A 23,000-nucleotide genomic window follows, 5' to 3' on the forward strand; every position below is an offset into this window, starting at 1 on the left:
AATTCATAGAACTCATCACCTTGCTAGCTTTTTATGTACCTGTACTTTAAGCAGGCAGGCAGTATTATATATAGGACTATTTTATTGAACTCTGTCCTACGTTAAATTAAACATCCATCCATTATCCAACCTGCTATATCCTAACTACAGGGTCACGGGGGTCTGCTGGAGCCAATCCCAGCCAACACAGGGCACAAGGCAGGAAACAAACCCTGGGCAGGGCAACAACCCACCACAGGGCGCGCACACACACCAAGGACAGTTTAGGATTGCCAATGCATCTAACCTGCATGTCTTTGGACTGTGGGAGGAAACCGGAGTACCTGGAGGAAAACCATGCAGACACGAGGAGAACATGCAAACTCCACACAGGGAGGATCCAGGAAGCGAACCCGGGTCTCCTAACTGCGAGGCAGCAGCGCTACCCACTGCACCACCGTGCCACCCCTTAACTTAAACAACATGTTCAAAATGCCTTATTGTCACTTTCCCTAACCCATTCTTTATAGTTTATGTGTAATGGGACATGCTTAAATGTGTATACCATTTGTAACTTAGAAATATTTTCTATTATTTTCACAAATAGTGTAGAACATGCTTTGTTTAAGATAAGGACACCAAGTTAGATGATTGCATGAACACACAAATGTAATACTGAGTCAGATGATTCATGCAAAGTAGACATGACAGTTACATAAGAAATTTACATTGTAAAGAGATAAAAGCACAAGATAAAGGGTCTGGGGCAACCAGAGAAAAACCTCATATATTAAAGGTACAAAAAAGGTGTAATATAAAACGCATGGTATAGCGCTAAGTTGAGACGTCTTTGAAATAGTCATTCGGTCTGCCCAAGGTGGTGTTGTTTCCTCTTAAGATAGTTTCTGGGAGGAAAAGACAGACCCTGAAGTGAATCACTGATGGAGAAGTTTCAGTCTTCCTTTCTGTTGGTGGGGTAGGAGAAGAGAGAACATTATTAATAAGCCTTTAGGTTTTTCCCTAAGGTTGTGACAACATTAATTCCATCACTTCCTCTTTGTCAGTCTCTTTTCTAGTCCCAAGCATTTCTCTCCAACACATTTACTACTGGAGTAGTTCATCCAGTACTTCCAGCAACATTATAAAATTCAAAGCAATAATAATACAAAAGATAAAATACATTCTAATCAAATCCAGACAGATAAACTGTTTCTAACCCTTAACACACAAAGATGGTAACATTTCCCTAATCAGGAAAGATATTACACAAGTGCTACCTTTCCATACCATAGATTGGCATCATGTCTAATGAAAACTGAAAAATAAGAACAAATATTGACAAGTATTTACTTATAATATCTTAGATGATTTCTCTGCTTTAAGAGGCCTTCCGCACAATGATGCCACAGTTTGAAATAGAAGAATTGCAAATGCTAACATTCAATCATAGTTAAACCGAGTCATGTGCTGTAACATAACACAAGCTTATAAATGTCCTCTTGAAGTATCCAGCTGGTTTCTATAAGCTTCTACAAGCTGGAATCAATATACACTTGATTCTTTGAAAATCTTAAAATATTTATTTAATATCACATATTCATATTATATGAATATGTGATATTAAATAAATATTTTATATGCTCCAATTCCAGGGCATCCATCAATGGTCAAATCATTTAAGCCAGTGATGAAGTGCTTCATTATCAGGATATCAGTTTTGCAAATGTCTAGTATATCATAACTGTTGTTTTGGATGTATATATTTTTGTCTGTCTGAGGGATAAAAAGCAGGTTTGTATTATATTTATTCTTCAATCTGTACTTAGAAGACTAAAAAATAATTTAAAATCAAGACTAGGTTAGCACTTTTTTAGTAAAACATATATTATACTTTTGTCCAGGTATATTGCTATCATTGTTTTTTTGTACAGTGTTTCCTGAAATAACAATTTTTTCCTGTTCCACTAAATGCATTGAAATAATTTTTCCACTTTAACGTGTATCACACATGTCTATAATTTAAGTGTGCAAATGGTGGATAATGGTAATCTTTCAGTTCATTATTACAGGCATTCCTATTGTAAATTTCACACTTTTTTCAAACAATAATATCTTTCTGTTGCTTGGTTGAGTTTGTAAAACTATTATACTGTTAGAAGTGATGTCAGAAAAGATGATAATGTCTCATAATAGTTGGGGAACAGGTATCACTGTGGAGTCCCAAGATGTTGTTTCTTAGAGATTTCATGTATTTAATAAAGCTTTTGGTTTTTGATATGGAGCACCTGTTCTTCAGTTTTAATTTTAGTATAGCTGGCAGAGGGCTGGCAGAAACCAACTGTCTCATGGTCCCCAAGAAAGCATCAGAGTCAGACCCATTTGCACTTGTCTCATTATCTTGTCTCCCTGAGCAGGAGTTTGCATTTTCAATAACAGAAGTGTCATGCAAGCGCATCCTATTACATGTACTTGGTGCTATACATTCTTTTTCTGCATTTTCCTAATTTACCTAATTTGTGGCTGTACATGTTCCAAGATAAGTACACACGTTCCTCAGGGTTTTATTTTAATTGTTGATTCTGTTAAAATGTAAAGTAGGGAACTTCCTTCAAGAAATCTTTAACTTACTGTTCACTAGAAAATAATGTATTACATATTAATACAGAAGGCATCAAACAGTTAATTCTGTGAAACCACTCAATTAAAATTAATTTGAAATGCATGTACTTTTATTCATCTTGCTGCATTATGCACAAACAGCCTTTATTTATATAGTTCCTTACTGAGCAAATAACATTTTCAGTGTTTTACAGGTCTCTGTAGGTGAGTGTATTTTTTTCACAGAAATGTACATTTACAGAGTTTAAACAAATGTTAAGCGAATTGCCAAGGGTCACATAAGTGACTCATTAAAAAAGTTGGGCCTTGTGGTATCTAGTCCAGTCTCCTGTCCACTGTCCATGTTCACGACTGTATCAATTATAATTGGTATCATGTAAGTAATAAAATATCAATGAATAAGCAAAGTAGCACTGAATCAAAGCCCAGAAGCAAAAGCCAGTAAAAAAATTAATGTTACAGTCTACTTGTATTTACCTATCTACCTGTCATTATTCTATGTAAAAATAGGATGCACAAAGGAGGATGGGTATTGATGTATGCATTTAATTAAATACCAGTGCAGAGGAATGTGGGTCGTTCTGCTGCAAGAGCCATCAGCTTTAGTATATTTGCTTCTTTTCTCCAGCACAAGCCAAATAACCTTATATTTGCCTCCAAAGAATCTTATAATGGTGCTAGAAGATGAGAAAAAAACTTTTTTGGAAACTTTTTTCCTTTCTTTGCCATCTGCTTAGGAATTAATTGGACTTGACAAAAAAACTAAAATTGGCAGCTATAAAAAGACAAATGCATACATGTGTATAGAAGCCTACATTCATAAATAATAAAATGCTGGCAATTATAGGCATAGCAATGATGGGTACTTTTGATAGACTCATCTTTGTGAAACAAATGAATGCAAACGTATGACATGCTCCCAAAGTGCACACATTTATCAGGTAAACTGGTTCAGTTCTCCAGGATAAGAGACGCAGTGTGTGACTGAATCACTTTATACTGAGTGAAAGCAATGTAAAACAGAGCAGGGACACAGGGGGTGCAAAACAGACAATAAATCACAGATTCCCTGTGATCTTGTTCTGCCACAGGGAGCACTCCTTTTCTCTCCAGGTTAAGCATGAAAGCAGATTCCCTGTGAGTTAACTCGAAAGACAATCCACATTCCTTCCAGCTCAACTGGAGGACAGCCACTGAAAGAAAGCTTTCTTTTATCCATACACACATAACACCCCCCATCCCCCAACCCTTCCCTGAGTCTGACATTTTTAACATAAGGTCCTTTCTTGTTTCACAGTCATCATCAAATGCACACACATCTGAAAGGTTCGTCAGTAAGCTGTTAAAACAGCCGCTAGTTTATTTTTCCTGCAGTCTGCCATGACAGTTGCATTTATTGTCCATTGTTGGTGGCAGCCCTTCGAGGGGAGACAGAGACCTCTGGGGGCAAATGTATTTCCCTAGCACCTTCCTGTGGGGTCAGCCTTACTGACCATGGTGCATTTTTTCCCTTTTGAATGTCTAAAGAATGTGCTTTTTCTACAGCTAATGGCTTTAACGCTCACTGTAAAACAAATGACTTTTGTTCTAACAGAATAAGGCAAAGCACAAGGAAAAATATAGGTATACAGTGAAAAATGTTTTCTTTCTTTGTAATTTATAATTATATTTGCTTTTTTCACGCAAGTATAGACTCCTTCTAAAAGAATCAAATAGCTTTAACTCTGGAATTATTTAGTTCGCACAAATTAATATGTTAAGCACTGTTTTCAGAAATGTATGTTAACTGCTTTTAAAACATAATTTCCTGCTATAATAATGATAACCCTGATTTGTAATCGTCTAGCAAATATCCTTGAATTTGAATTTGAAAATTACTACAAAGGAAATAAAGCTTTTACATTTTTAATTGGTTAATTATTTAGTTTGTGAGAGCTTTGTAAAACAATTATGCTTAAATAATCAACCATAGACTATAGTGCTATTTAATAATTCCTCATAAAGTATCCTTCTAAATTGTTTACATTTTTAAACTAAATAAATTAAACATTGTGCAATATATTTTAACAATAATATATTTATATATAATATACGTGTGTGTGTGTACATACACACACTCACTGTGTTGAACATGTGTTTCTGCCCAGATCTTCTCCCATCCTGGGTGTAGTTTTTTTTATGATAGACATCGGCCCTCTGCAACACTGAAAAGATTTTGAAAATGTTAAAATTGTGTTTTGAGTTGTGACACAAAATTTGCCAGATGTGAGACTATATTGATGTATGCACTTCTATATACTACAGTGGACTAGCATCCTCCCCATGGCTATTTCCTAACATACACTCATTGCTACCAGGTGTGGTTCATGATCAAGATATGGAGGTTATCAATATGGTACTGCTTATTCTTTATATACAGTATGTGAGTGTGTGGGTATTGTTATATTGTAGATTACCTGACTTGGAGCTAAGTAAAACAGAACATGAGAAATAGTGGAGTTATCCTTCAATAACTTGTAACAATTAGGTGGCACTTCTGTATATAGAGTATATATATATACAGTATAAACATATATGTGTGTGTGTGTGTGTGTGTGTGGTAGATTATGTACCTCTGCTTTGGCAGGAAAGACCAGGCTTCTTCTTTTCCTGTCTTGGTGGGAACTCTTTAATATACTGTAGGAAGTTTACTGAATAGTGAGTCTGTCTGTGTTTGTGAAGCTCGCATAAGCTACAATTTACAATTATGCACTAATTAATCAATGAGTCAACCCATTCATTCATTAGTTAGTTAATTGATTGTAAACATGAATTAATGATACAATTAATTACATCATCCAGAAAGAGCAGTTTAGCACAGCATCTGCCTTTACAGCAAATTATTAATGATACCTGTTTCTGTCAAACTAACGAAAATATATTAACTTAGTTTTTAGACCAAATATTATTTCTTTTAATAAAGTTTGTAGAACCTATAGTGTTATAGTCTATACTCCAATGTAACATTCATAGCCATTGTTAGCATCATTTTTATTTCTTTGGTAAAGTATAATTTTACAAGTCAGACCTAAAAATCAAATGCTCCATTTCTTCAATTTGGACATATCATGTGTAGCTTTTCTTGCAGTAATTTTTAATATTTTCCTTTCAGGGACTCCAGAAAGTCTAGCAGAAAAAGAGAGGCAACTAATGGGTATGATCAACCAGCTGACCAGTTTGAGAGAGCAGTTACTGGCTGCTCATGATGAACAGAAGAAACTTGCTGCATCTCAAATTGAGAAACAACGTCAGCAAATGGAACTAGCCAAACAGCAACAGGACCAGGTGAGCTAGGCTCAGTTTAAAGAACCTTTTTTGTTTGGTAAACAAGGATACATTATGGGCTGATTCACATACAGCATTATATGCACTTACAGTATTTGGATATTTTTTATAATTTTCGTCTGACATAAAATCTTCATGGGTGACTAATTTATGTCATTTTAATAACCTTTATTTATAATGCTATATAACAACATTTCCCAATCAGGCACATGAGCCACTGAATTGTTCATAGATGTCCAGTTTTATGTATAGCATTATTTATTTATTTAAACACATTACAATTTTAAAAATTGATGAAGCTTTTGCGCTAAGCAATTGTTGTCCCGAAAGAAACCAAACAAAGGTGCAAATGTTAAGGTGATTCATGGTGAGTTAGAAGATTAGTTAAAAAGAAATTATTTTTCACACTTGTAATGAAAACTGTAGGGCTTTTCTACAATAAACGAAAACAATATGCTTCACTTTATTTTAGCTACTGGAAGTTAAAAAGTCTGTTAAAGCAAGTAAACTTCTTTTCAAAATAAATATTTAAACATTGATAGGGTATCAAGTGATGTGGCTTTTTGGAAATTCATTGCACAGTACTAAGTTATTATAATACTGTACATCATCCATCTCTCCATTCCCCCATCCATCCATTTTCTAAATCTAATTAATTCAAATGTTGGGTTTCTTGGAGCTGGAAGCTATTTCAACAGTATCAGACTAAAGGCTGAAACCAAATGTGTCATGGTTGCTAGTCCATCGTAGGGCACACTTTCAAATTCACAACATTTGTTCACTTCAGACACTTTTTGGCTGAGTACCTGGGAATTCCCCAAGAGAAGTCTGAGGAAGTGTTACAGGAAGTTTCTGTAGATGGCCCGGTCAGTTTATCGTAGTGTGTTGCCCTACAGAACTAACCAGGGAAACAAGAATGAAAATGATCATGATGTTTTCAGTGTTCCTTTATTTTTGAGCTTGGAAAGAATGGTGTTTGTTATTTTTCAGATGTTGAGAGCTAGACCCAGGTGTTGGAAACTTTTGAGTTAATGAAAATGAGAAATGTCTCCCATTTATCACTGGTTTTATTGAAGCTACTTTTGCATCACTGTAGTGAGAACCAATGCAAAAGACAAAACTAAAAAAAAAAGACAAAAAGCAACAGCACCTAATAATCATTAAAAATTATATTTTTGAATATTTTTATCTTTTTTGTATATAACCATAGAAGAAAATGTGTATGTCATGTGACATATTTTCAATTAGAGCTGCTTGCTGTATTACTTGATAAGACATGCAATTTGAGCACCTGAATTTTGTGATCTAAAATGTGCCCAGGAAAAGGCTAGTCTGTAATTTGTTGATGATTTTGCTATTTGTTCTTTCACAAAAAAGACGGAGTATACATAATGTTTAATGTTAATATAGCTACATTGTCAGAAGCACAGCAAATTGTTTTAAAACATTATAGCTGGACCCTGCTGACTTTAATACCATAGTAGTTTCCTGCATTCTGGAATATATTAGGGATTTGTTTTAAAAAATTACATTTAAAATGGTGCCTAGGAACCTAACCAGTAAACACCAGTAACACATTGTGCAATTGATTTGAGTAAGAAATTTGCCAGTCCCTTACTTGATCCTTTGACTGTAAACCAGAATGCAATTCCATCTGGGGTGTGTTAGTTGCAAGTGAGTGATTACTTTGGATATAAAAGACTCTGGAGCAACATGGCAGCACTCATTATGTATATAGCTGCTTCGTATGTTGGCTGAACAAGCTTAAAGGAGTTTCCCATTTCTTAATATTTTCAATGTACATTTACACTGTCTTACCTACTCAGAAATAAGCACTTTACAGTATGTACATACAGTAATTCAAGAGAACTTGCTATCTACATTGACAGCATAATGTCTATCATCTTTAAGAAAATAATTTGGAAACAAAATGTATTGTTTCCACTGAATATTCAAGCTTAAGCAAACATTCTTTATTTATTTATCTATGTATGTATGTACGTAAGTATGTATGTATGTATGTAACTTAGTCCAATTCAGAGTCACAGAGATTATCTTGGTAGCTTTGCATAAGACAGTAGCCCATCACAACTCACATTCACATGGGCTACTTTGGAATAAACAATTAGATTAGCATGCATAGCTTTAGGGATGTGGAAGAAACATCTATGCAGATATGGAGAGAATGTGCAAACTCCAAACAGACAGCAACCATGCATGCTGGATCAAACTCGGGAAGCTGGATCCATTAGGAGGCAACACTACTCACTGTTCCGCTTTGTACTTTAATTCAATTAGTAACTCCTACTGTACAGGTATATATACCTGCTGTGCTTATGTTAGTCATTTTTATTGAACATTTTTATTGATATATACTTGTATGAATCTCTTTTCTGAATGCAATTCTCATGTCAACATAAATTGGATGATAATTCTGTACATTAGTTAATCCCAAAAAATGCATGTGTGCCAAATATTTCAAAGGAAAATATAAAAATATACACTGTATATTTTTTAAGGCTAGTTGTCTGGATAGTTAATGTCTGTTTGCTTGTGAAAATAGAAAATATCAGTTATAATAGCTATATAACTATATACAGTATATAGTTTTACCCCCGGCTCGCTTCACTCGCCAACCCCCTGGACTGCTCTATGAGCCAGCCCCTTCGCATCTCTGCCACTCACGTATGTGGATTTCACTTTCACCAAACCACAATTCTTTTCATTCTCATAGATACGCCTTTTCATTGGGAAGAAACACTACTTTTCCCTGATGGCAACATGAATTAGATGATCTTCAAGTCTCCGACTTAAAGTTTAAATCCAAACAGTATGTTTGATCTCTTTTCGCTTTTCTGTTATTTCACTGAGTAATAATTTCCGTTTGTTTGTGCTAATGCGATCTTTACTATCATTTTTTTGAGACTTTAATTTTAGTACTTTCATTATCTCTAACCTGCTCTACATGTGTATCGTGCCAATGTATTTGAACCTCTTTACGACATTCTCTTTTGTCATCTACTCTTTGTCTTTTATTTCCAGCCCCAGGTGTGGTTAAGTCTTGTCTCGCAGGACTTGAAAGTATCTCTCTGAAAAAGTCACGTCTCGTTCCAGGCTAAAAAGTCTTGACTCATCCCAGGATTTTTTTTTTATATAATACTATGGGGCTTCACTCCCCAACCCCTGGTTAACTGGATATACAATTTAAAGAGATTGTTATTTTAGTGAATGAGTTATTCCCCTAGGGGTGCTTGTGCCGTGCTGCATGATCTTCATGTCGCGCTACGTGTTGATCATTTAAAAGCCTGTACAGCAGCTGCTGCTGCTTGTGAAGTGCTGCATGATCTGCATGTCATGCTGCATGATGATCATTTAAAAGCCTGCATAGCAGCTGTTCTTTAAGCCAACTGCTGCTGCAAAAGCTTTACAATATCTACATACTTCTGATATATCACCTATGTCCATGTATTCAATCTCTTTTTGCTGTTCCGTTATTTCACCGAGTAATAATTTATGTTTGTTTGTGCTAATGCGATCTTTATTATCTTATTTTTGATACTTTCGAATTTTTCTACCTTCATATTCTTTAACTTGCTCTGCATGTGTATCGCGCCAATGTTTTTTTCTGAGGCTTTCGATTTCCAATGCTTTCATATTCTGTAACCTGCTCTGCATGTGTATCGTTCAAATGTTTTTGAAGGTCATTATGAAGCCTTTAATTTCTGACTCGGATTTGACCTATGAGCTTTTCAACTCCTCTTGGTCCAGGCTGATTTTTACTTTCCCTATTTTCTGAATTTGCACATAGATTATTATTGTTCTCTTGTCAACAACAACAACATTTATTTATATAGCACATTTTCATACAAACAGTAGCTCAATGTGCTTTACATAATAAAGAATAGAAAGCTAAAAGACACAATAAGAAAACAAAATAAATTAACATTAATTAACATCGAATAAGATTAAGGTTCAATGGCCAGGGGGGACAGAAAAAACAAAATCTGTAGGGATTCCAGACCATGAGACCGCCCAGTCCCCTCTGGGCATTCTACCTAACATAAATGAAACAGTCCTCTTTGGATTTAGGGTTCTCACGGTAGGGCTTGATGAAGATGGTCACGTAGAGTTCTGCCTTTTAATCCATCCATCATTGTTGGAGCATCATGAAGCTTTGAGTAGGTGGAGGTGGCGCAGGCCACCACCACAAAGAAACGGAAAAGAAACAGAAAAGAGAGTAGGGGTCAGTACAGATTTTAGAGCCACCACGAATAGTTATTATGATGAATTGAACATATAGAGTATCAGAGTTAAGTTAAATTAAGTTAAATTGAAGTTATAGAAAGGCCATGTTAAAGTAATGTGTTTTCAGCAGTGTTTTAAATTGCTCTACTGTATCAGCCTGGCGAATTCCTCTTGGCAGGCTATTCCAGATTTTAGGTGCATAGCAGCAGAAGGCCGCCTCACCACTTCTTTTAAGTTTTGTTCTTGGAATTCTAAGGAGACACTCATTTGAGGATCTGAGGTTACGATTTGGAATATAAGGTGTCAGACATTCCGATATATAAGATGGGGCGAGATTATTTAAGGCTTTATAAACCATAAGCAGAATTTTAAAGTCAATCCTGAATGACACAGGTAACCAGTGTAGTGACATTAAAACTGGAGAAATGTGTTGGATTTTCTTTTCCTAGTTAGGATTCTAGCAGCTGCATTCTGCACTAGTTGCAAACGATTTATATCTTTTTGGGTAGTCCTGAGAGGAGTGCGTTACAGTAATCTAGTCGACTGAAAACAAAACGTGAACTAATTTCTCAGCATCTTTCAGTGATATAGAGGTCTAACTTTACTTATGTTTCTTAAGTGAAAAATGCTGTCCTAATGATCTGATTAATATGTGATTTAAAATTCAGATTACAGTCAACAATTACCCTAAGCTTTTTACCTCCGTCTTGACTTTTAATCCTAATGTATCCAGTTTATTTCTAATAGCCTCATTGTATCCATTATTGCTAATCACTAAGATTTCAGTTTTCTCTTTATTTAACTTGAGAAAGTTACTATTCATCCATTCTGAGATACAAGTCAGACATTGTGTTAGTGAATCAATAGAATCGGGTCATCAGGTGCTATTGATAAGTACAGCTGTGTGTCATCAGCATAGCTGTGGTAGCTCACGTTGTGCCCTGAGATAATCTGACCTAACGGAAGCATGTAGATTGAGAATAACAGCGGACCCAGGATAGAGCCTTGTGGAACACCATATTGGATATCATGTGTCTTGAGTTGTAATTCCCACAACTAACAAAAATATTTTCTCCCTGTCAGGTAGGATTCAAACCAATTTAAGACCTGCCAGAGAGGCCCACCCATTGACTAAGGCGATTTCTAAGAATATTATGATCAATGGTGTCAAATGCAGCACTCAGATCTAAGAGGATGAGAACAGATAAATGGCCTCTGTCTGCATTCACTTGCAAATCATTTACTACTTTAACTAGTGCAGTTTCTGTGCTGTGATTTGTTCTAAAACCCAATGAAATTTATCAAGAATAGCATGTTTATTGAGGTGGTCATTTAACTGCATAATGACTGCCTTCTCCAGAACTTTACTTAAGAAAGGCAGGATAGAGATGGGTCTAAAATTTTCAAGAACTGATTATTTTTCTTGAGCAGGGGTTTAACTACAGCAGTCTTAAGACAGTCTGGGAAGACCCCGTATCTAATGACGAATTTACTATGTCCAGAACATTATCAATTAGCACGCCTGATACTTCTTTGAAAAACCTTGTTGGTATTGGATCAAGGATGCAGGTGGAGGATTTTAATTGAGAGATTATTTTTTGTAAATCAGGTAAATCTATCCTAGTGAAAGAGTTTAATTTGTTTATAACAGGATGCTGGGGTTTAGGAGGATCCTTAGTGTTGGAGGGATATACTATGTTATTTCTAATATCATTAATTTTTTGATTGAAAATACAGCAATAGCCTCACAGGTTTTACTGGAAGAACTTAGGAGGCATTCCTTTGAGTTACCTGGGTTTAGTAGGCGGTCAATTGTAGAAAATAAGACTCTGGGATTACTAGCATTGTTATTTATAATCTTGGAGAAATAACAGCGTCTCTCAAGACGGACAGTGTTATTTTGACTTTAGTCAAAAGTAGTAAGTAGTAAGTTTAGTCTTCCTCCATTGACGCTCAGCTCTGCGGCATGTTCTCTTTAAATCAGACACTCTTTGGGTCTTCCATGGTATAACAATGCTAGAAGATTTTTTAACTGTCTTTTCAGGTGCAACTCTGTCAACAGCAGCTCTCACTTTAGTATTAAATCTTTCCACCTTACTATTTACATTATCCTCACTATTATAGTTGGCACTGTAAACGGACTGATTGCTTAGAATGTTTGTAAGTTTTAAAGCTGCTGCCGAGTCAAAGAAACGTTTTTTAACAATATGCTTCTCATGAGTGTTTTTTATCATTATTTCTATATTAAAAAGTAGAAGAAAATGGTCTGATAGACCAATATCAATGATCTGTTTTATATCAACTTTCAGTCCTTTAGTAATCACTAAGTCTAACGTATGACCTGCTTTATGTGTAGGCTGATTTATGAGTTGTCTCAAATCAAAAGAATCCAGGAGGTTCATAAATTCTTTTACTTTTGGATCACACTGATTATCTATATGAAAATTAAAGTCGCCTTCTATTAGAAGTGTGTCATACTCAAAGGACTTGAACTTACCAAAACTGACATCTTTACGTTTTAATCGGCTTGAGTAAATGTTAGCCATTCCGCCTCCCTTTTTCCCCTGGCAGTCTGCACGAGTGAAACTGTAATCTGGAGGTGCAGATTCGATTAAAACAGCCGCGCCGTCTGAGCTAAGGCATGTTTCACTTAGTGCAATAAAATCTATTTTTTTTATCACTAATAAGATTGTTAATAAAAAACGTTTTGGTAGTTAAAGCTTAATATTCAATAGTGCCATATTTAATGTTTCGGAGGTGCCAAGATGAATACTATGTGCGTTATTGATATTTGGAATAGGAACTAAATTATTTTTATTAGCGCCGCTCTGTGTGTATTTTTTGTTTAATCTGTGATCTGTTTTTATAGTTTTAATTCATTGTTCCTCTAAAATAGTAATTTTAATTAGATTATTGGAGTTTATGCCGTAATTCCTAGATTTTCTACGTGCATTGAGATTTCTTATTACAGTATTAATGTTGTGCACTTTAACGGAAGATTCTATTAAACACTTATCATGTCCTGGCAGAACAGTATCATTTCTGAAGGGGTTAAGAGCAGCGATAGATAGTCAAGAAAAACGAATTACCTTCGATATGTTTTGGGAGAGGACCTTTGCATCCTTTTTTGCCTTCTTTTCTGTCCAATGCTTTCGTGTTTCTTTTCGATGTGCTGCTCTTTCTTCTTCGCTTAGTTGTTCACGTGCCATCTAGAACGTATAACATTTTTAAGAGCTTGGAGCACATGAAGTGTGTCTGCTGAAAGCATTCGAAACATCAGGGAATGAAAATTGTTACGTTATTAGCAAGGGTCAAGGAGAAATTATGCACTAATTTTTTTAAGCTAGTTAAGAAAGAAACATGACAAGTAGGAGGCAGGCAGAACTAGACAAACATTGAAGCTGGGATGATTTAAGTGACGATCAATACAAATTACTGCAGTATATATCAAGTTAGACCTGCTCCAAAGGCAAATAAACAGGCAAAAAATTAGCACTTTGGAGTGAGTCTTATCTGATCCAGCCAGACACTTTCATCAATGCGTTTGAACCCAAATTAGCATCTGTCACTAGTTTCATATCATTCATATCATGGTACATCTACCCCACCCCCTCTCCCCAGAGAGTCAGTAATGGTTACTTTATTTGATGACATTTGGGCTAGTCAAAGTGATTAATCATAATCATTCAGTACATTTTTGTACATATCTAGTACACAAACCAGGTTTACATAACTTCCTAAGCATTGCATTCCAATTAAGCCTGGTAACTGCTTTAATAGTGGATAGAATGGTATCAAATCTAAATTCACACTTCTGTGAAAACAGAGAAAGGAAGGATCTATCTGATCAATAACCTGGAAGTAGAGGATGCTAGGTAGGATCAAAATGAAATCATGACTTAATACTTAAGCAAACAATTCACAGTGGTACTAATGTACCAGTATATTTATGGAGTCATGCAAAAAGCCACACCTATACTTCATAGTGGGAAGCAACAAACATGGAAAGTGTGTGAGTTGCATTGCAAATGCTCAGATTAAATTTGTTATAATGTGCTGAGAGCTAAGTACATTACCTGCATTGTAGCAATGAAAAAATAAACGAACAAACAACAAATATAATAAGTATGATGTATAAATCTTTTTATTTATTATAATTTATTAACTTATAAATTTATTAATTATTTTCAGGTTTCATTGCTCCTCCAACTTTTGTATGCATTTTATACAGTATTGTGTTATAATGGTCTTATTACTTAAATTAGTGTATAGTATACGGAAATTAATAGTGTTTTACTGAATATGGCAGTGAAAGATAATAGTAATATTGGTCTTTTTCTACAGATTGCAAGACAACAACAACAACTTCTACAGCAACAGCACAAAATCAACCTTCTTCAACAACAAATTCAGGTCAGAACTGTTTAAATCTTTGTAGTTTGCTGAGGTTCATTCCTTTTACTATACACTGGATTAAGGTTTTACTTTCATTACAATATAAACATACTTTAGATTAAATGTGCATGAACACAAAGCATTCTTTTTAGCAAAAGAAATTTAGATATCTTGAAATGCATACGTTAAGGGTTTAATCACAGGTGTCATTCTACAGTAACAAATTTGGAAAGAATAAAATCTTTTTGGGTTCTTAATATAGCATGTCTTGATTGCCTTGAAAATTACTTGCATTATTCTTTGGCCAAAGCCCCAGATGTGATACAGCAGTATACAGTATGTTACTCTAGGCATACTGACACTATTTTCCTCAGAATATCAGAACTACTGCTAGCTTTTATTTATGTGTAGTTTCTCTCACTCCTTCCTTCTCTTTTCCTGGTGCTCTTTAGCTTTTTTCTCTTTTTTGACTTTGATTAGCTAATATGATTGCTATGCCTAAATACTACACAATTCACACTACTCAGTTTGCTACAAATACTATATACATATAAAAATGCTAATTTCCCTTTGTCACTCTTCTTTGTGTTTATTATATATATTGGAAAACACTAAAAAAAATATACCAGTAGTAATTCATAAACATTAATTCATATTCTGAGGTTACTTCTACCAGATATAAGCTGCCATGAGGCTAAGTAGCTCACACTATCCAAAAATGATGCATTTTGGTGAAACATTAAAGAGGATAAGGTTGAATCTTAGTTGCTGTACTTACTCCTCTGTCATCTTCAGAATTGAATATTACTTCCTACGGGGTCCCATATCATTATTTTGCAGTGAAAAGGTAGTGAGTAGCAAGTACTTCACTCAGTACCTTTTAAAAATGAGCTGACATGAGATGAGTGCAAAGGAAGTTCATTTTAAGATACTAAATTATTTGAAATGTAAGCAGTGTCATCAGTTATTTCTTGAACTCTGCATGTGTTTGTACAATATAAATATAACTGCATATAATCCATTCACATGTAAAGTTGTTGTTGTGTGTTTTCCAAGCTCACCGGTCACCTGTCTATAAAAGAATGTGAAAGAGGACATACAGCGTAAAGAAATTGTTATGGACAAGATATGAGTTACCAAATGTAGACACTATATAGGTTGACAGATTAATTCACAAACAAGTGAATTCTGACACTTTTTAAAATGGTAGATATAAACTGGTCAGTTTCTTCAGATACCCATATATAAGTTTCTGCACAACACCTTTCTTACTGATCAGGAGTTCAATATAGCAGTAAAAATGTATATAACTTATGTATAAAGCTTTTGAAATAATTGTAGCTACATAAATCAATAATCAGTAATCCCAATGTGGAATTCTGCTGGGCCTACAGAGGAAAGATCACATAGTGCAAGATACAGACAATTGCTTGCACAATAGGCAATGTAGTTATTTACATTTATTTTCTGTCAAACTGTGCACATTGATACATTCTTCGTTTTGTAGGAGTTGTGATTTAAAGATGATGGAAAATAACAAAAAATGGGGGAAAATACTATAAAAACAATAGGGATCAGTATCTTCACTGCACAACCTCTAAGGCATTTAAAATATCCATATTTAAAGTTTACTTTAACTTTAAGCTGACTGTGGTTCTAAAGTAGGCCATGGTGTCCCATTCTTTGTCACACAGGTTCTTTAACCTGATTATTAGCATGCTTTCAATTTTGTATGGATTTTGCATGCCCTCTTCATTTTAGTAAGATCCCATTCAGGTAACTTAATCTGTCCCGGCATCCGAAACATGTGCAAGGTACAATAACTGGAAACACTAAATTGACCTGAGTACGAATGGATGTGAATCTGGGTGTGTTTTGCACATGACTGGATCTAGCCTTACACACACACCACTTCAGGAATAGGCTCTGCTTTTCAGTGACTCTGCAGTTGCAAAAGCAAGTTTATGAAATTAATAAATTGATAGGTTATGGCAGTTTTGATTATTCATTGAAACATAACATTTAGTGTTTTGAATTGAATGTACGCAAAATTGAAAAGAGCTAGAAAGTGTTTCTTTCGTGTTAACAGTCTGCCAAGTAAAATACATAATCTGTCTCCAATCAAAAAGATTCAGTATATTTGTCTTAATAATAGCAGGACATTAAAACTCTACATAAAAAGATGTGTTATTCAGTTGGAAATTTTTAAGTTCTTTGTCTTTTCAGTACTGTTGGTAAACTAGAGTCACAAACAATCATTAACTTGGCTGTTCTACAAATAATGTATCTTCTTTGCTTGTTGCTTTTTCTTTCTGGGTGACCACTTGCATATTAGAAAAGCATGGAAATTGTGTCTGTTTTCCTCCCTTTTTTAATGTGTGTGCGTGCTGGTGTCTGTGAAATATATGCACACATACACACGTGTTTATATAGATATGGAGTAAATGTATAAAATATATGTAAGGCTTTGAAAAGGTAACAAAAGAAAGGAAGTGTCTGTTTGGATAGTTGAGGAATAGTGAGTTAAAGGAAATAGTAATAGAAACACAGCTCCCAAATTGAAACTGCAGATCAATACCCTGTAGGCCAAGGAACATTTTGTCAAACCTGTCACGTGTCAGGAGCAGCTGTTTTTGTAAACTTATAAATACTGCTGCTCTTGACTCATTACAGTGCAACCCACAGAAATAAAGCACCCTTTCCCATGACTTTGCAACCTTTTCCCAAACAACTGAAGTTGTCATTGAGAATGTAGCACAATTGTTTCTCACAGAAGCTTTACAACTGTCATAGTATCACTTTGCAGAGCCAGATTCATATTCACAAATAAAAACCCCAAGGGAGGCCTATGTAAAGTCACATTTATTTGCATTCATGATATGTGCTGTAAGTAAATACACATCACAAGCTTATAAAGAAGTCCCTAAATAGTGTTAACATCCTCCTTTACATTTTGAGTCTGTTAAAACTGCATATTGATAAGTAATTTCTACAGTTTTTTTACATTAATAGGATAGTGCAATAACTATTCCTTCTATATAGAGAAATAATTGCATTTAAGAAGCCCATTGCTTTTAAAAAAATCTTGCAAGTTTAGCAAGTTTTTGAATGCTAAAATGTTGTTTATACATCACCAGGGCTGAAGGCCTTTGAATTGTTGTGAGTAGATTTTAATGCTTTGTGGGTTTCACTTATTTATTTATTTGTATTGGGGATTAGGACAAGTTAGGGCCTGAAACATGTCTTAATTCTATGGTTTATATGCAGGTGTAGTTCTTAGGTTTAATTAAGTAATAATGGAATGGTGAGAATTAGAAAATTACATCTGAACGGTTGTCTGCAGGGCAAGTAACCCTGTGCTTTTTCTTCTTGTCAAATATTCCATAATGCTGCTAGGTGGCAATTAGAGAAGGGTGTCAGTAGCACGGTAATTGTTCAGACAGATCTAACTTGAAGTATTTTTTGAAAGGCACTCTGAGAAGTTGGAAAAGGTACTTTTTATATTGGCACAGCATCTTACACCCATCAGTAACAGCTGCCAAAAGTGTTTTTTATGTTTCATGGTTGCTTTTTCCCTATGTCTTTTCCAAAGTGTATACTAGGCAACTGTTCTTCTTTCCTTTGAAAAACAAGGTGAAATATATGCCTATGAATTCCAGATATAAGGATGCAAATGCAAATTGCTTTCTTTTTCTCCCTATTTTTATCATTGGCAGAGAAATCAGTCATTGGTTAGTCCAGATGTGTTGAAGCTGAGTCACTTTCTCTGAATTACTAATAGCTCCCGGGCATTATTTCTGTCATAACAGAAACAGACGGCTTTCATGAGCCAAAAATATGTTTGCAAAAAATCTACAAAGAGATTGCTAAAACCATCTTTTAAGAAAGAAACACAGAGTTAAAGACTGTGACTCTGTACTTAGTACCAACGAGCACAAGTTGTTTAGTGGTCAGACTACTTTAGCAGATTAAACCAGACACTGCCATATTCAAGACATTAAATTGTACTCATGTTTTGCAAAAGGGAGGCATTGGAGGCATTATACCATCTCTGAATCTCTAATACCATCTCCACGGGTGTTGGAGTAATCTTTGTATATTTGATTCCTTCTCATAAAGGATTTTGCTTACAAAGCACTTTTCCTTCTAAGTTACTACTATTGCTGACAAGGGTCTCCCAGCATAGTTTTCATTTCTGTGTAACATTCCAGAAACAGTAACAGTAACTGTTTGCAGTGCTTGGTAATAGCATATGTTTTCTGTATGGGGTTCCTTAGGAAGGAGATTAAGCTGATCCTTATTTTCTAACATACAATAAATGTTCATCCTTTGCAGCCTTGAGTTTTAATTGTAACTTTTATCTGCTGTTAAATTCCCTTGGCACAGTACCCTTCATTCCTCCTTAATATTAGTAGTTATCTGCTTCCACTTAAATTGAATCACTCCATACACTATGCAATTTGTGTTGAAAGACCTTTGATTAAATTTAAAGCAATGTACTGCTGGTTTATTCCTTTTTATATCTTAAACTTATTCTGATTTTCAGGAATTCATCACTGTTTATATTATAATATGGGAGAGAGTGGAACAACAATTGAAACAAAAAAGAATTATGTATAGAAATACAGTAATAATTAAAAAAAAACTACACTTAATTTTTTGGTATGTAATGTCCTATTGTTATGTGTAGTTGATATTTACATTATATGTCTAATGAATATGCTGTACTGTATTAAACATTCAGAAGAAGGCCAGTAAGACCACAGCATAGACATTTATTTTTTAATAATTTTAGTGCCAATTGATTGTGACCATACAGAGGAGCATTTTGGAATCTTTGTTTTTTTTTTAATTTAAATACTTTTTACAATTCTCTGTGCATTTACCAATCAGTTTTCAGGTATCTCTTTTGTTTGCCCTGCTGTTACATAAGAAATTACCTCCTTTGTCCTGTCTACTACCCTTATGTGTCTTCTCACGTGGAAATGAGGATTTAACGCATCAGCGCCAAAACTGATTATTTGCTTAGATTATGCTAACACATCCATCCATCCATCCAATTTCTATACCCCATTTTATCAACATATGCTTTCAATACATCTGTTGCAACTGTGTGCTTTAAGCCATTTTATATTATTTTAAACTTAAGTAAGACAGAATTCATGTAGAGCTCTTTCCCCATGCTCTTTACCATCAGTTTGCCTTTGTGAATGAAAGGATTTTAAAGGCAATTAGGTGCAGAGATCATCCTAGCTGTTACGTTTATTTGAATAAATCCATTAATCATATGCATTCATGACATAGTTTCTTTCTTAAGATCAACACTTTACAGAGCTCTCAAAATACACTAAACTAACAGCAAATAAGAAAAAAATCTACATTAAAATGTTAATATGATTTTGATATCTTTTCATTCATCCATTTTCTGAACATATTCCTATTTAGGGTCACAAATAAAGATAATTGGGCAAAATCATTAAATTAACCAAACAGGACTAATCTTGCTTTATTTTAGGTCTCCCCAAAATATCTATTACTAAGTGTTAATTATCTTTGGTGGCATGGTGATGCAGTACTTAGAACTGCTGACTCCCAAATCCATCTGTTATTGTGTGTAGAGCTTCGTATTATTCTTGTGTTTTCCTCCAGTTTTTAATTCAAATTACCCAAAGCTGTCCACAATAGGCTGTGTGAACAGAACTGAGTTTAAAATCCACTGGTAACAAAAGTACTTTCCATTTAAGTGCACTATAGTTAACTTTGCAAAGTAAACTATAAGTATAATAATCTCTGTGTTCAATTGAGTCTATCAAATTAAGGCAGTCCGTTAAAATTGATGCATACTCCATTAGAACTGACTTTTTTCAAAGTACAATTCTAGCACAAGTTTTTAAATGTGGTAAACTAAGAGACATGCCATCTGTGTGAAATGCATTTGGTCTTTGTATTTACAGTCTTCCGACATATCTGTGCTTAATCTCAGCTCGCCCATTGAATCACTATCAATATATCACTACTAAGACTCACTCTATAACACCCAGTTGTTAAACTGCCCACAAACCAACTGGAAACAAGATGTGGCATCTCATTTGGACTCAGTTGTGTAATTTATTTGTTTAGGAGGCTGCTAAGAAATGAGCTTGAATTGTGATTCAAAAGGATAATAAGGACCAGGACCCTGAATGGTGCTTTTTTGTAGCAGCAGGGGTTGCTAGATTTATTACCCTGCAGCAAAAAGGCCTTTATCTCCTAGGTTCTCTGGGTTACCCAGTCTTCAGTTAGTTTAAACTTTCATAATGTCCACATTTTTCCTTAATTGTCCTTACAAATGTAGCTGCTAAAATTAAGAGGAAATATGCACTACTAAACCATCTTCACCATAAAGTGATTAGAGTCATTACAAAATATTTAAAGGTTGAAATGCATTTAACTATTAAAAGGCAAATATTACTTAAAAAGTAAAATGTTTTATCTTCCGTATGCTGTAGAAAAGATTATTTTCATTATCAAATTCATAGCGGTTAGGCTTTGTAATACTGTGAGAATGTTATAACTAATACTCTTATTGTGGCAAGACATTTACTGCGTGTGTACTTTTTTTGCACTATAATGACAGTTCATATCCAGCAGCTGTATTTTGACTGTAATAATGTAAATGTCATTATGTTCAGAAAACGCTTTAGTGCTACCTCAACAGTGGGAACATAGCAGAAAAGGTAAGAGAGACCATAATAATTGGTAGAGGTGATTACCTAAGTGACTGCAAATTTTCATTGTTATTGAGCTGTAGATAATGACCTTTTTCAAGTATAAATTTGTTAATCTGTAACCTCAAATCATTTTGCATAAAGTTTTACTGTAAATATGCATTTTGCCGGAAAATGAAATAATGATGTATGCATTCACAGTCACTCATACCAGGCCAGTCTGAATTAACCTGAAACAGCAATATATATCTTGTGATGTGAGTGGGATACCCATGCAAAATTGGGCAAAATGTACAAACTCTACAGAGAAATTGGGTACACCAGGGATGCAAAGAAAAATTGCTAGGACTATGAACCTGAAACAGAGGTGCTAACTGAAATGTCACTCCATTAATAAGTACTTTATATTTTCTAGAAAGCAAAGAAGTTAGACAAAAGAAAAACAAACTGTTTTAATGGTTAATTTATAGCTTAACATTTCACAGAAATCTCCTTGCATTGTGGTTAAAGCATATATTCCAAACTGGGGTTTACAAATTTTGCATGTGAACAAGGCAGACTATTCAAGAAATTACAAAAATATATTGATGGTATCCAAATATCACATTATAACTTGAAGCCGTAATGTCACATCCAAGCTAAGTTACCCCTTTTAATGAGTTGGCAGCATCCAGTTGAAAAAGACAAAAGGATAGCAAACCATGGGTACATTTCATGTATGTTCATCCTGAATTAACAACATGTTAAATTGGAAGAGTTAAAATATATGCACAATACAAAGAAGAGTCAGTGGTTCTTTTAGTGTACTCCAAGATGTTCAAAATATTTGACATTGCTGCCTGCAAACACTCGGGCTGTGGCAAGCTTCTGGCTCTAAAATGACAGTATAAATTTAAATGTAGCTTTCTTTTTCAGATCCATGGATAAGCAGTCTTCCAAAGCCATCACACACACAGCATCAAAAAATGTCTAACTGCTTCAGAAATCTACCCTCATTTCATCAGTATAAATTTAAAGAATACTATTTCTGTTTATTCACTACCTTCTACCACTTGGCAATTATTTTAGGAGATTTGGAGTTCAGTTTCACTGCAACATTGATGACACTCAGCTATATTTGTCTACCAAACCTAATTCTGCACTTCTTCCTTTCATCCTCTCTGATTGTCTAGCTGAAATAAAAGACTGGTTCTACATTTTCTCAGATTTAATAATAATAAAACTGACATTCTCCTCATTGGTACTAAATCTGCTCTTGCCAAATTTAACAGTTTTTCCTTGACAATTGATGGTTCTGTAGTGTCTCCTTCTTCTCAGGTTAAGAGCTTGGGTACCATCCTTGACAGCACTTTATTTTTCAAAGCACATATTAATAGTATCACCTGGCCTGCATATTTTCACTTTTGCAATGTAAACGGTCTTCATTCATTTCTTACACCTAATAGTACTGCTATCTTTGTAAATGCTTTGGAGAAAAGCCAAGCAAAATGACAACTTTTATTGGCTAACTAAAAGATTACAATATGCAGGCTTTCGAGGCAACTCAGACCTCTTCTTCAGGCAAGATGTAATACAGCAATTGGAGATCCCTGTGTTTATATACACACTAGGACAAGAAATAACATTGGTAAATCTTTAAATGAGAAATCTTAAATGTAAAAAAATAATAGATTCCTTCAGACTTGCATTAATTTAACAAGACAGAGAAGGACAATGTATGGTCAAGATCTA

The 23,000-nt window shown here is 34.7% G+C and overlaps 1 protein-coding gene across 3 annotated transcripts in view; it reads left to right on the forward strand.

Annotated features, from left to right (window-relative positions):
- Positions 1-23,000, forward strand: part of sox5 (SRY-box transcription factor 5) — a 234,673-nt gene that overhangs the window by 120,908 nt on the left and 90,765 nt on the right. For all 3 annotated transcript variants that reach the window (XM_039761581.1, XM_039761582.1, XM_039761583.1), the window contains 2 exons: positions 5,750-5,922; positions 14,512-14,580. In XM_039761581.1, the coding sequence (XP_039617515.1) occupies positions 5,750-5,922; positions 14,512-14,580 (242 nt within the window). The remainder of the gene's footprint in view (positions 1-5,749; positions 5,923-14,511; positions 14,581-23,000) is intronic.

Source organism: Polypterus senegalus, chromosome 8 (genome assembly GCF_016835505.1).
Source record: "Polypterus senegalus isolate Bchr_013 chromosome 8, ASM1683550v1, whole genome shotgun sequence".
Classification (NCBI taxonomy): Eukaryota; Metazoa; Chordata; class Cladistia; order Polypteriformes; family Polypteridae; genus Polypterus; species Polypterus senegalus.